At 43.5% G+C, this 14,547-nt stretch overlaps 1 protein-coding gene across 1 annotated transcript in view; it reads left to right on the top strand.

The window, feature by feature from the left end:
• CALCRL (calcitonin receptor like receptor) overlaps positions 1 to 14,547 on the top strand; it is a 154,689-nt gene that overhangs the window by 95,748 nt on the left and 44,394 nt on the right. Inside the window, exons 2-5 of the mRNA XM_038751530.1 lie at positions 1,886 to 1,979; positions 2,146 to 2,246; positions 3,815 to 3,889; positions 13,769 to 13,910. Coding sequence (XP_038607458.1) covers positions 3,839 to 3,889; positions 13,769 to 13,910 — 193 coding nt within the window. The 5' untranslated portion in view covers positions 1,886 to 1,979; positions 2,146 to 2,246; positions 3,815 to 3,838. The remainder of the gene's footprint in view (positions 1 to 1,885; positions 1,980 to 2,145; positions 2,247 to 3,814; positions 3,890 to 13,768; positions 13,911 to 14,547) is intronic.

A 14,547-nucleotide genomic window follows, 5' to 3' on the forward strand; every position in this document is an offset into this window, starting at 1 on the left:
CAATGCATTCTTTCAATCGTATTTATTGAGCGCTTACTGTGTGCAGAGCAGTGTACCAAGCGCTTGGGAAGTACAAGCTGGCAACATCTAGAGACGGTCCCTACCTGACAGTGGGCTCACAGTCTAGAAGGGGGAGCCAGACAACAAAACAAAACATGTGGACAGGTGTCAAGTCCACAGAGTAGTGGACAGATAGAGGAAATGAGGGTTTAGTCAGGGAAGGTTTCTTGAAGGAGTTGTGATTTTAATAAGGCTACTAGGAAAGGAAGAGAGATGATGTGTCAGCCGTGAAGCGGGAGGGAGTTCTGTGCCAGAGGGAGGATGTGGGTAAGAGGTTAGCAGTGTGGTGGGTGAGAAAAAGAAATAGAGAGTAGGTTGTCATTGGAGTAGCAAAGTGTGCAGGCTGGTTTATAGTAGGAGATCAGCAAGGTGAGAAAGCAAGAAATGAAAAACACAATAAAGAACAACGAAGCCAGTCTCTTACTGGTCCTGCCACCTCTCTTGCCCCAAGCTCCGCTGTTTCATCTTTCTCTGGCCTCTCCCCTTCTCACTCCGACTCTCTCCTCCATCACACTACCTCGTTCTCACCTGTCCCGCCGTCGACCCCCGGCCCATGTCCTTCCCTTGGCCCGGAATGCCCTCCCGCCACGCATCCGCCAAGCTAGCTCTCTTCCTCCCTTCAAAACCCTACTGAGAGCTCACCTCCTCCAGGAGGCCTTCCCAGACTGAGCCCCCTTTTTCCTCTCCTCCTCCCTATCCTCCCCGCCCTACCTCCTTCCCCTCCCCACAGCACCTGTATATATGTTTGTACAGATTTATTACTCTATTTTACGTGTACATATTTACTATTCTATTTATTTTGTTAATGATGGGCATTTAGCTTTAATACTGTTTGTTCTGATGACTTGACACCTGTCCACGTGTTTTGTTTCATTGTCTGTCTCCCCCTTCTAGACTGTGAGCCTGTTGTCAGGTAGGGACCGTCTCTGTATGTTGCCAACTTGGTACTTCCCAAGCGCTTAGTCCAGTGCTCTGCCCACAGAAAGCGCTCAATAAATATGATTGAATGAATGGCAAGGTCCTTAAGATACTAGAAAGCAGTGTCGTGTATCAAAGAATGCTATTTTGAAACAGAACCCAGAAGAAGAAAGGGTCAAAGGTTGAAGGGGCCGTTCTACTGTGGAAGATAATTCAGGGGAAAAGAATAAAGGTGTGACACAGACTTTCAAATCTGGAGGGATATTTAAAATGTTATCTCTATGATGAACTTAAGATGAATTTGTAAGTAGTCTTCCCTCAGTATTGGAATAAATTACCGTATGCTTGAAAACATTCCATCAAGTATACAGCTGTATTGAGATAATGTAATTTTTTTTTAATGTTATAAAGACCGTTTGTCTAAATGTGTTTCTACAAGGGCAAGAGGGTAAAAACTATCCATAGATTTTAATGATAAACTATCCATGATATCTATAAACATTATATTTCCTAAATTTTCCGTACATTAAGTTGATGTGAGTAAATACTCTTCCTGAAATACTATTTTTTATTCAGTACAGTCATATGATGACATCAGTATCTCCATTCAATGATATAAATGTTTTCCATTTTTCTCTTTTCTTCATACATTTAAATATTATTTGTAATAGAGTCAAAGCCAATCAACTCCTGAAGGGAGGTCAGAAAGGCCATTGGTTCTATAAACTGATTTTATTATCTTCATATTGTAAAATATTATAATTCATATAAACTGACAACAGCCATGTACTGTATTTACAGTATTATGTTTCTCTCTGCATTCTGATTATCAGCTTCTCATGAAAATGTTCCATAGTAATGAAAATAATATCCATTTGTGTAAATCTCATCGTTCATTTCATTTCAGGTTATGACTACTGACTAAGAAGGAAACATCGTCAAGGCATCAGCAAGTATGACCAAGGGGAAAATGTGGTTTGAGTCTGCAGACATCTTTGCATGTAAGCCTTCGCCAGCTAGATTTTATTCGGAAATAATTCAATCATAAAGAAAGCATCATTCTATTAAACATGGAATTGCAAAAACCATGGTTCTTTTTTTTCCTTTTGCAACGGGACTCTATTTTCTTGCCATAAGAAATAATACAATGTTTCCTGTCTTCCTTAGGTTAGCTTGCCCTCTATTTTAAGATCGCCTAGACCGACTAGAGCCAAAGGACAAAGAGTTTGCTTATAGGACGGTGGCCTCAATCACAGCACTACATCCAGGTGCGTTAGTAGTTGGCTTTGTGGCAATTTTCCGTTTCTCAAGGATGATAAGTAAGGCGTTAGCGGGGAAAATAAAAATCAGAGCCAGAAATTTCCCGCCTTCTCTTCCTCAAGACAGCAATAATGTGGCAAAAAGGGAATAGGATCTTTAGCTAGTTCTAACAGATAAAAAAGAGATATTAAAAAGAAAGGATTATTTCCAAGAAGCACTATTTTTCCCTGGGCAGATAGAAGTGGTAACTATATCCATAACATTAAAGCTTCGTCAAAGGGGCAAAAATAAAAACTGAGTATAGACTAGTCCACTTGTTGCTGAAACTGAAGGAAATCATCAATGGTCTCCGAGCTACATCAATCAGTCTAGGGAGTATATTGAATGCTTGCGTTGAGAACATTATATTAGGTGTTTGGGAGAGTGCGATGCAGTTGATAGATCTGTCCCATGCCCTCAAGGAGATAACAGTCCAGTGGGGAAGAGAGGCAATAAAGCAAATGAATAAAATAATAAAGTAAACATATTTTATACATATATGAATAAATACAATAAATAAATAAATAAAATAACCATGTATGTGTCACTTTTCACCAGAGTTGTGAGCATATCATTTCCTTACTATTCAAACCTTTTTGAGACTTGTCCATCCTTGGAACAAGTAAAGCTCTGTAGTGCAGGCTAACCATAGAAAGCGTGCATTCTTGCTTCTATGTAGGTATATTAATTTTGACACTGAAATTTTAAAAAAATTCCCTTTTTGATCCCTTGAAACACTTCTGAGACCCAAAAATTCTTATTGGAGAAAAATCTAAACTCAACATAGCAGAGGTGAGCAAACTCCTAGACAGAGCTCCACAATGTCAAGGTGATTTTATGTCTATGTGTGATGAATAATAATAATGGCATTTATTAAGCGCTTATTATGTGCAAAGCACTGTTCTAAGCGCTGGGGAGGTTACAAGGTGATCAGATTGTCCCCTGAGGGGCTCACAGTCTTAATCCCCATTTTACAGATGAGGTAACTGAGGCCCAGAGAAGCAAAGTGACTTGCCCAAAGTCACACAGCTGACAGTTGGCAGAGCCGGGATTTGAACCCATGATCTCTGACTCCAAAACCTGGGCTCTTTCCACTGAGCCACGCTGCCTCTCTGAATGTTAGATCGAACAATCTGTGGGTGTAAAATGGTACGAAACTTGGATATGTTGTCCCAAATCTGGTCTTCGGCCAGCGGGAGAACACACTCTCGTAAGCCAGTTGTGGGTTTATGTCAGGTGGACTTTGGTGAGGAGGGGGGGAAGGATCTGTTGTTTTTCCCCCTACAAAATCCTCCCCACCCAACCCCATTTATATGGCAGCCTTGCATGATTTCAAGGAAAGGAAGCACAATCATTGGTGCACTTGCTGACATTCCCATTCCTCCTCACTTTCTCCTTTAATATGTCTTTAAGAAGCAAATTGAAGAACAGCCTTGCATATACTTTCGGGTTAACTCTTCATAAAGCGGTTATTTCACTAATGAGGATTCTACTAAATTACTAAGGCCTTTTTTCTTTTCATTTTTCTTTATTGCAGCTTGACTTTGGGACCCTTTTTATAATGAGGAAAAACGGGATATTTTATTTTCTTCTCCTCTTGCCTGTTCTTAGAGTAAGTATCACCATCCTTTTCCTTTCCCACCTATTTGCGTTTTCTTCATTAAGCCCAGGAGCAGTTACAATATCGTGGCTACGTTAAACAGCAACTGAAAAACATGTCTGCCTCAGGGCCACAGTGAAAAGGATTTCTTTTTCAATTGAGTTTAAATTCTGAATCACCCAGAAAAAAAAAAAAAAAACACTTAATAAGAAAGGAGTGAAAGGAGAACAGAGCAGTTAGAAATAGAATTTGTGTCATCTATTGACACTCTATTTATGACAGGCTTCCTGAGGAGAGTGGAGAGTTGTCAGAAGCAATTAATTGATCAATCAAAAACAACATTAATTTTGCAAGATGAAGAGCGTCGTTCTAAGGGGTGGAAAGAGTACAGGGGGATGAGAACATAAACCACCTCTGGCCCACGTTAAGCTCATGGTCCAAATGGGTGGGTGGGGATAGACCCCAGGGTAGAAATAATCAAAGAAAATTAAAGCAAACCAGAAATCCTAGTCCAAACCACCTCAAACTTTGAAATGCAGGGCAGACTGAGAAAATAATGGATGACTCTGGCCTTCAGCTTGCTCCTCCCAAATCCCTAGATCCCAATTAGGGAGTGCTCTGACCTGCAATTTCAGGTTTCTCATTTTTCCAAAACTGACTGAGGGTTTAGAGTAAAAAAAAAAATACTTGAATGGAGGAAGGGGAGGAAGAGGGATGAGGAGAGAAGGAGAGAGTGAAGCAGAGGTTGAGGACAAAGGTAACCTTTGGGGATAATAGTCGACTTTGAAATTGAATTTAATTTGACTCATACGCTGAGGGAAATGGGAAGCTGGAAGAAGTTTTCAGTGAAATAATGCTGTTACAGACAGGCAAAAAAAGATGAATTTGTCATTACATTTTAGATGGAAGAGATAGTAGTAAATGTATTTATTAGGTGTCTAACTATGGTACTTGTTAAGTGCTAAGAGCCAAGCACTGTTCTAAGCACTGGAGGATTTACAATTTATTCAGGTTGGACCAGTCCCTGTCATTCATTCATTCATTCAATCTTATTAATTAATTCATTCATTCAATCATATTTACTGAGTGCTAACTGTGTGCAGAGCACTGTCCTAAGCACTTGGAAAGTACAATTCGCCAACAAGTAGAGACAATCCCAACCCAACGACAGGCTCACAGTCTAGAATGGGGTGAGTCCCACATGGGACTCTTTATCCCCATTTTACTGATGAGGTAACTGAGGCCCGGAAAAGTTAAGTGACTTGCCCATGGTCACACGGCAGACATGTGGCAGAGCCGGGATTAGAAAATAAGTCCTTCCGATTCCCAGGTCCGTGTTCTAACCACTAAGCTCTGCTGCTTCTCCAAATGTATCCAGCACTTAGAACAGTGATTTGCATATAGTAAGTGCTTCATAAATGCCATTATTATAATTATTATTATTATTACTAATAATAATAATATGTGCAAGACAAGTTCTAAGTATGGGGAAGAATTAGACAAAGTCCCTAATCCCCAAGGGGTTCACAATCTAAGAATTAAGTCAATCAAGCAATCAATAATCATCATCATCATCATCAATCATATTTATTGAGCACTTACTATGTGCAGAGCACTGTACTAAGCGCTTGGGAAGTACAAATTGGCAACATATAGAGACAGTCCCTACCCAACAGTGGGCTCACAGTCTAAAAGGGGAAGACGGAGAACAAAACCAAACATACTAACAAAATAAAATAAATAGAATAGATATGTACAAGTAAAATAAATAAATAATATTTATTAAATGCTTATTTACTTCAGAGTAATAATAATAATAATAATAATGGCATTTATTAAGCACTTACTATGTGCAAAGCACTGTTCTAAGCACAGGGGAAATTACAAGGTGATCAGGTTGTCCCACATGGGGCTCCCAGTCTTCATCCCCATTTTACAGATGAGGGAACTGAGGCCCAGAGAAGTTAAGTGACTTTCCCAAAGTCACCCAGCTGACACGTGGCGGAGCCAGGATTTGAACCCATGACCTCTGACTCCAAAGCCCGGGCTCTTTCCACTGAGCTATGCTGCTTCTCATGTACCCTACTCAACTCTTGAGTACTCTTGAGTACTCTTGAGTATCCTACTCAACTCCTGGGAGAATACGGTATCGTAAGTCTCCATGATCCTTTCCCTCAAGGAGCCTACAGTCGTGCGGGGGAGGCAAAAATGAGCCCGTTGTTGGGCAGGGATTGTCTCTGTTCATTGCTGAATTGTACTTTCCAAGCGCTCAGTACAGTGCTCTGCACACAGTAAGCGCTCAATGAATATGATTGAATGAAAATAAATTATAGACAGAAGAAAATAATGGACTGGAGTGCTGGAGGAAAGGGGGAGGGCAGGAAGTACCCAAGCATTTGAGTGGTGCACAAAGACTGAATTAGGAGCACGGGCCTGGAGAAGGACCTGGGTTCTAATCCCGGCCCTGCCACTTGCTGGCCGTTTGACCTTGGGGAAGTCAGTTGACTTCTCTGTGCCCCATTTGTAAAATGGGGATTCAGCCTGTGAGTCCCATATGGGACATGGACTGTGCCCAACCTGATCTGCATGGCTCAGTAGAAAGAGCCCGGGCTTGGGAGTCAGAGGTCATGGGTTCGAATCCCGGCTCTGCCACGTGTCAGCTGTGTGACTTTGGGCAAGTCGCTTCACTTCTCTGGGCCTCAGTTCCCTCATCTGGAAAATGGGGATGAAGACTGGGAGCCCCACGTGGGACAACCAGATCACCTTATATCCTCCCCAGCACTTAGAACAGTGCTTTGCACATAATAAGCGCTTAACAAATGCCATCATCATCATTAGCTTGTATCTATCCCAGCTCCTAGTACAGTGCCTGACACATAGTGAGCGCTTAACAACTACTTTCATTCATTCATTCAGTCACATTTATAACAATAATAATGGCATTTATTATGTGCTTACTATGTGCAAAGCACTGTTCTAAGTGCTGGGGAGGTTATAAGGTGATCAGTGTCTCACAGTCTTAATCCCCATTTTACAGATGAGTTAACCGAGGAGGCACAGAGAAGTTAAGTGACTTGCCCAAAACCACACAGCTGACAATTGGCGGAGTCGGGATTTGAACCCATGACCTCTGACTCCAAAGCCCGCGCTCTTTCCACTGAGCCACGCTGCGCTTACTATGTGCAAAGTACTGTACTAAGAACTTGGGGGAGTACGATATAACAACAAACAGACACATCCCTGCCCACAGTGAGTTCACAATACAGCGTAGGGACCCTCTCTATATGTTGCCGATTTTTACTTCCCAAGCGTTTAGTACACAGTAAGCGCTCAATAAATACGATTGAATGAATGAATGAATGGAGGGGGAGACAGGCATCAATATAAGTAATTAGATAAAGAAATAAATAAATAACAAATACCGTAAAAAATAGGAGTTGGAGGTACTAGAATGGGGGGAGATGAGGGTCTAAGAAGGGAAGACCACCTGACAGAGATGTGGTTTCAAAAGGACCTTGAAAATGGGAAGAGCCGGGAAGACGGGGAGGTGGTCTGCTGGATGGAAAGGGGGAGAGAGTTGCAAACAGAGTGGGGGAGCAGGAGATCAGCATGGGAGAGATACTCGGTGGCATTTATTGAGTGCTTACTATGTGTCAGCACTGTACTAAGAGCTGGGAAAAGTAGACTATAATAAAGTTGAGAGACATGATCCCTCCCCGTAAGGAACTTGTGGTCAACAGGGGTGGACATTATAGTTAATTACAACCACGGGGAAGCAGCGTGACTCAGTGGAAAGAGCCCGGGCTTTGGAGTCAGAGGTCATGGGTTCAAATTCCGGCTCCGCTACTTGCCAGCTGTGTGACTTTGGGCAAGTCACTTAACTTCTCTGGGCCTCAGTTACTTCATCTGTAAAATGGGGATTAAGACTGTGAGCCCCACGGGGCACGACCTGATCACCTTGTAAACTCCCCAGCGCTTTGGACAGTGCTTGGCACATAGTGAGTGCTTAACAAATGCCATTATTATTATTATTATCTGTAAAATGGGGATTAAAACTGTGACCCCAAGTGGGACAGCCTGATCACCTTGTAAACTCCCCAGTGCTTAGAACAGTGCTTTGCATATAGTAAGTGCTTAATAAATGCCATCACTATCACAGCAAGGAGAAATAGGCGAGTATAAGGGTATGCGCCCAAGCGCTGTATGTCTGGAGTGAATATCAAAGTGTTAGTGAACAGCCAAGTGCATAGATGATGAAGAGGGGATGGTGGGCAGGAGAAATGAGGGCTTAGTCAGTGGTTTCTTGTTGGAGATGTGATTTTAGGGGGATTTTGAAAGCGGGGAGAGGGATGGACTGTTTGATATGAAAGAGGAGGGAGATCCAAGCCTCAAGTAGGACATAGGTCAGTAGTGGAACAGAAGAGATCGAATTAGAGAGTGGGTTGGCATTTAAGGAGCCAATATGTGGGCTGGACTGTAGCAGGAAATCAAGTCTTCTAGACTGTGAGCCCGCTGTTGGGTAGGGACCGTCTCTATATGTTGCCAACTTGTACTTCCCAAGCGCTTAGTACAGTCTTCTGCACACAGTAAGCGCTCAATAAATACGACTGAATGAATGAATGAACAAGGAAAGGTAGGATGGGGAGAGCTGATTTAGCACCTCAAATCCCAGGGTAAGGAGTTTCTGTTTGACGTGATGGTAAATGGACAACCACTGGAGGTTTTCGAGGAGTAGGAAAACACGGACTGAGCTTTTTCTAGAAAAAGGAACCTCGCAACAGAGTGAAGGAAGGACTTGAGTAAGGAGTGACTGGAGGGTGGGAGATGAGTGAGATCACCGTTAGCTGCCCAAGCCGTCCAGTCCCAGTCTGCAGCTCACGGGCTGCCAGAAACCCTGTGGATTCACTGTTACCCGACCCTTACCAGGCATGGCTTAAAACCATGCTGCTGCCCAGATCACCTTTGTGCAGAAACACTCAGGGCATGTCACTCCCCTCCTCAAAAATCTCCAGTGGCTGCCTGTCAACCTACACATCAAGCAAAAATTCCTCACTCTCGGCTTCAAGGCTGTCCATCATCTCGCCCTCTCCTACTTCACGTCCCTTCTCTCCTTCTCCAGCCCAGCCCACAACCTCCGCTCCTCTGCCACTGCTAACCTCCTCACTGGGCCTCGTTCTTGCCCGTCCCGCCGTCGACCCCCGGCCCACGTCCTCCCCCTGGCCTGGAATGCCCTCCTTCTGCACATCCGCCAAACTAGCTCTCTTCCTCCCTTTAAAGCCCTACTGAGAGCTCACCTCCTCCAGGAGGCCTTCCCACACTGAGCTGCCTTTCTCCTCTCCTCCTCCGCATCCCCCTCACCCTACCTCCTTCCCCTTCCCACAGCACCTGTATATATGCTTGTACAGATTTATTACTCTATTTAATTTATTTGTACATATTTACTATTCTATTTATTTTGTTAATGATGTGCATTTAGCTTTAATCCTATTTGTTCTGATGACTTGACACCCGTCCACATGTTTTGTTTTGTTGTCTGTTTCCCCCTTCTAGACTGTGATCCCGTTGTTGGGTAGGGACCGTCTCTATATGTTGCCAACTTGTACTTCCCAAGCACTTAGTACAGTGTTCTACACACTGTAAGCGCTCAATAAATATGATTGAATTAAAGAATGAACCATCGGATCCTTAGATGTCTATCTGCTAAAGGAAGCCACTTTCCATCACCACCACCTGACACACCCCATCACCAGATGCACAACACTGGGTCTGTTCATCCCATACACCCCCCAACCTCTGCCATGCTTCAGTATCTAAACAAAGCCTGTAAACAGAGCCCCCTCCTTCCTCTCCTCCTCCTCCCCCTTTCCATCCCCCCCACCTTACCTCCTTCCCCTCCCCAAAGCACCTGTATATATGTATATATGTTTGTACGGATTTATTACTCTATTTATTTATTTCACTTGTAATATTTATTCTATTTATTTTATTTTGTTAATATGTTTTGTTTTGTTCTCTGCCTCCCCCTTCCAGACTGTGAGCCCACGGTTGGGTAGGGACCGTCTCTATATGTTGCCAACTTGTACTTCCCAAGCGTTTAGTACAGTGCTCTGCACACAGTAAGCGCTCAGTAAATACGATTGAATGAATGAATTGAAACAGAGGGTTTTGAAGCCAGGGGTTGCTGTCTTCTGGGGGATTTGAAGGGAATAGGTGTTCCAATGTCTGCGTGTGACTTTGGGCAAGTCACTTCACTTCTCCGTTCCTCAGTTCCCTCATCTGTAAAAGAGAGATTAAGACCGTGAACCCCCTGTGGGACAACCTGATCACCTTGTATCCTCCCCAGTGCTTAGAACAGTGCTTTGTGCATAGTAAGCGCTTAACAAATGCCATTATTATTATTATTATCTGTAAAATGGGGATGAAGACTGTGAGTCCCCCGTGAGACAACCTGATCACCTTGTAACCTCCCCAGCGCTTAGAACAGTGCATTGCACGTAGTAAGCGCTTCATAAATGCCATCATCATTATTATTATTCCAGTCTGGGGGAGGGCGTGACCATGGGTCTATAGGTAACAGAGATCAGTCATTCAATCAATCAATCGTATTTATTGAGCGCTTACTGTGTGCAGAGCACTGTGCTAAGCACTTGGGAAGTACAAGTTGGAAACATATAGAGACAGTCCCTACCCAACAGTGGGCTTACAGTCTAGAAGGGGGAGACAGAGACAGAGATAGAAGCAGGAGACAGTGAGTGAGTTTGCTATTAGAACTGGGGATCACCCAGGAGAGATAGAGGGAGAAAGCCTCAAAATGGTCCTCTCAAATAATAATTGTGATATTTATTAAGCATTTGCTATGTGCTAAGCACTGGGGTAGATACAGGTAAATCAGTTTGATCAGGTAGAGAAGCGGCATGGCTTGGTGACTAGATTACTGGCCTAAGAGTCAGGAGGACGTGGGTTCTGATGACGCTCCACCAAATAATAATAATAATGATGACATTTATTAAGCGCTTGCTATGTGCAAAGCACTGTTCTAAGCGCTGGGGAGGTTACAAGATGATCAGGTTGTCCCACGGGGGGCTCAAGCAGCGTGGCTCAGTGGAAAGAGCCCAGGCTTTGGAGTCAGAGGTCATGGGTTCAGATCCCGCCTCCGCCACTTGTCAGCCGTGTGACTTTGGGCAAGTCACTTCACTTCTCTAGGCCTCAGTTCCCTCATCTGGAAAATGGGGATTAAGACTGTGAGCCCCCGTGGGACAACCTCATCACCTTGTAGCCTCTCCAGCGCTTAGAACAGTGCTTTGCACATAGTAAGCGCTTAATAAATGCCATTATTATTATTATTATTAATCCCCATTTTACAGATGAGGTAACTGAGGCCCAGAGAAGGGAAGAGACTTGCCCAAAGTCCCACAGATGACAATTGGCGGAGCTGGGATTTGAACCCATGACCTCTGACCCAAAACCCAGGCTCTTTCCACTGAGCCACGCCGCTTCTCCAGTGTCTGCAGAGTGAAGATACGTAATTTCTCTGGGCCTCAGTTACCTCATCTGTAAAATGGGGATTAAGAGTGGGAGCCTCAAGTGGGCCGGCCTCTGGCCCGGGTCCTGGCTCTGGCCTGGAATGCCCTTCCTCCTCAAATCTGACAGTTACTCTCTCCCACTTCAAAGCCTGCCAGAGGTTTTCTCCAACTAGGTTCCCCGCTTTCCTCTTCTCCCACTCCCTCCTGCGTCGCCCTGACTTGCCCCCGTCCCAGCCCCACAGCACTTACGTACATATCTGTAATTTATCTATTTGCATTCGTTCATTCAATCATATTTACTGAGCGCTTACTGTGTGCAGAGCACTGTCCTAAGCGCTTGGGAAGTACAAGTTGGCAACATCTAGAGACGGTCCCTGCCCAACAACGGGCTCACGGTCTAGAAGGGGGAGACAGACAACAAAACGGTCATGGGTTTGAATCCCAACTCCGCCACTTGTCAGCTGTGTGACCTTGGGCAAGTCACTTAACTTCTCTGTGCCTCAGTTACCTCATCTGTAAAATGGGGATTAAAACTGTAAGCCCCAAAGGGGACAAACTGATCACCTTGTATCCCCCAAGCACTTAGAACAGTGCTTTGCACATAGTAAGTGCTTAACAAATACCACCATTATTAGTATTATTATAAAACATGTGGACAGGTGTCATTCATTCATTCATTCAATCGTATTTATTCATTCATTCATTCATTCAATTGTATTTATTGAGCGCTTACTGTGTGCAGAGCAGTGTACTAAGCACTTGGGAAGTACAAGTTGGCAACACACAGAGACGGTCCCTACCCAGCAATGGGCTCACGGTCTAGAAGGGGGAGACAGACAACAAAATATGTGGACAGGTGTCATTCATTCATTCATTCAATCGTATTTATTCATTCATTCATTCACTCAATTGTATTTATTGAGCACTTACTGTGTGCAGAGCACTGTACTAAGCGCTTGGGAAGTACAAGTTGGCAACACACAGAGATGGTCCCTACCCAACAACGGGCTCACAGTCTAGAAGGGGGAGACAGACAACAAAACAAAATATATTAACAAAATAAAATAAAATAAATGGAATAGTAAATACGTACAAGTAAAATAAAGAGAGTAATAAATCTGTACAAATATATATACAGGTGCTGTGGGGAGGGGAAGGAGGCAGGGCCGGGGGGATGGGGATGGGTGTCAAGGTATACTGATGTCTGTCTCCCCCCTCTAGACTGTAAGCTCGTTGTGGGCAGGGAATGTGTCTGTTTATTGTTGTATTGTGCTTTCCCAAGCGCTTAGTACAGTGTTCTGCCCACAGTAAGCGCTCAATAAATGATTGAATGAATGAATGACCACAAACCGTGGGAACTTCAGTTCTAAAATCCCAACTTATTCCCCACTAAAGGATCAGTTCCCTTCCGTCCCTACCACCGCCTTCCGATGAAATGGCACAGCCAGCATTTTTGAAAAGGGTAGTCACACTACCATCTTTCAGAGAAGCTGTGCAGTGACCATATTTGAGAAGGGCAGTGAGGCCACCGTCCTTGCAAGGAACCACGTCGTCACAACGTTGGATAAGGGCAAGGAGTCCGCCGGAATTATGAAGTTCTGTCTATCTTTCATCTTTGGGCAGACGCATGTAATCCCACCCTCTCTGCCCCATGCCCTAAAATGAGGCCTTACATTGTTTATCACCTGAAGCCAGTGCAGAATGGATAGGATAAAGAAATTCGATTTTACGCATCGATTATGATGATAACGTCTCCTCTACCAAGCAGAATTAGAGAGACAATAAATACAGGGCAAAAAGATATATGGCTAAAAATAGGAGCTAAATATATATTCCATATTTAAAAAAATAAGAGATACTAAATAATAATGGTATTTGTTAAGCGCTTACTATGCGCAAAGCACTGTTCTGAGCGCTGACTGAGCCCGTTGTTGTGTAGGGGCCATCTCTATACGTTGCCAACTTGTACTTCCCAAGCTCTTAGTACAGAGCTCTACACACAGTAAGCGCTCAATAAATATGATTGAATGAATGAATAACGGTATTTGTGTAGCGTTTACTATGCGCAAAGCACTGTTCTGAGCTCTGGGGTCTGGGATACACGGTAATCAGGTTGTCCTAGGTGGGGCTCACAGTCTTAATCCCCATTTCACGGGTGAGGGAACTGAGGCCCAGAGAAGTGAAGTCACTTGCCCAAGGTCACACAGCAGACAAGTGGCGGAGCCGGGATTAGAACCCACATCCTCTGACTCCCAAGATGGGGCTCTGTCCCCTAAGCCGTGCTGCCTTACATTCACCTGTGTGGAGCAGAGTAAATCAACTTAATGCAGTATATAACCATTTTGTGAATTTCTGCTTTCCCACTTAGCACTGTGTCACTGCTGAGCCTGAAGAGGGACAGACTTTGATGGAAGACTTAAATCAACTGGGTGTCACACGGAACAAAATTATGACAGCTCAGTACGAATGTTATCAAAAAATCATGCAAGACCCAGCTCAGAACACAGAAGGTATCGATGGCTATTAGCGTGACATAAATGAAAAATGTTTTTAATACTGGCTTATTGTAGAATAGAGAAATAATATTTAACTGTATGATATTGTCATTTTTTATGTTTGGACAAAAGTAGATTTTTTGGCTTTAATGTTTCTGGTCAGTTACATATGCATTTATTTTTAAAAGGCTGATTTATCCCTTGTATCTTTTCCCCTCTGAGAAAAGTGTCAAAAGGAATCAGCAGGATTTAGCAGCAAATTGAAAGTGAGGGTTTTAAAAAAATAGAGAGCAGCTAAATAATAATAATAATGGCATTTATAAAGCGCTTACTCTGTGCAAAGCACTGTTCTAGGCGCTGGATATCGTTGTAGATTTCTGAGTCACAGATGTTAGTAGTGGGTTAATTGGGCAGAAGAACAGGTTTAGAAATCAAATGAGTATTTTGTTTTTGAACATATTAATTTAGGATGCAAGTGGGACATCCACATGGAGATCATCATCATCATCAATCGTATTTATTGAGCGCTTACTATGTGCAGAGCACTGTACTAAGCGCTTGGGAAGTACAAATTGGCAACATATACAGACAGTCCCTACCCAACAGTGGGCTCACATGTACTGGAGGGACTGTACAGCAGTATAGAGGTTAG

This window comes from Tachyglossus aculeatus, chromosome 9, assembly GCF_015852505.1.
Source record: "Tachyglossus aculeatus isolate mTacAcu1 chromosome 9, mTacAcu1.pri, whole genome shotgun sequence".
NCBI classification, from domain to species: domain Eukaryota; kingdom Metazoa; phylum Chordata; class Mammalia; order Monotremata; family Tachyglossidae; genus Tachyglossus; species Tachyglossus aculeatus.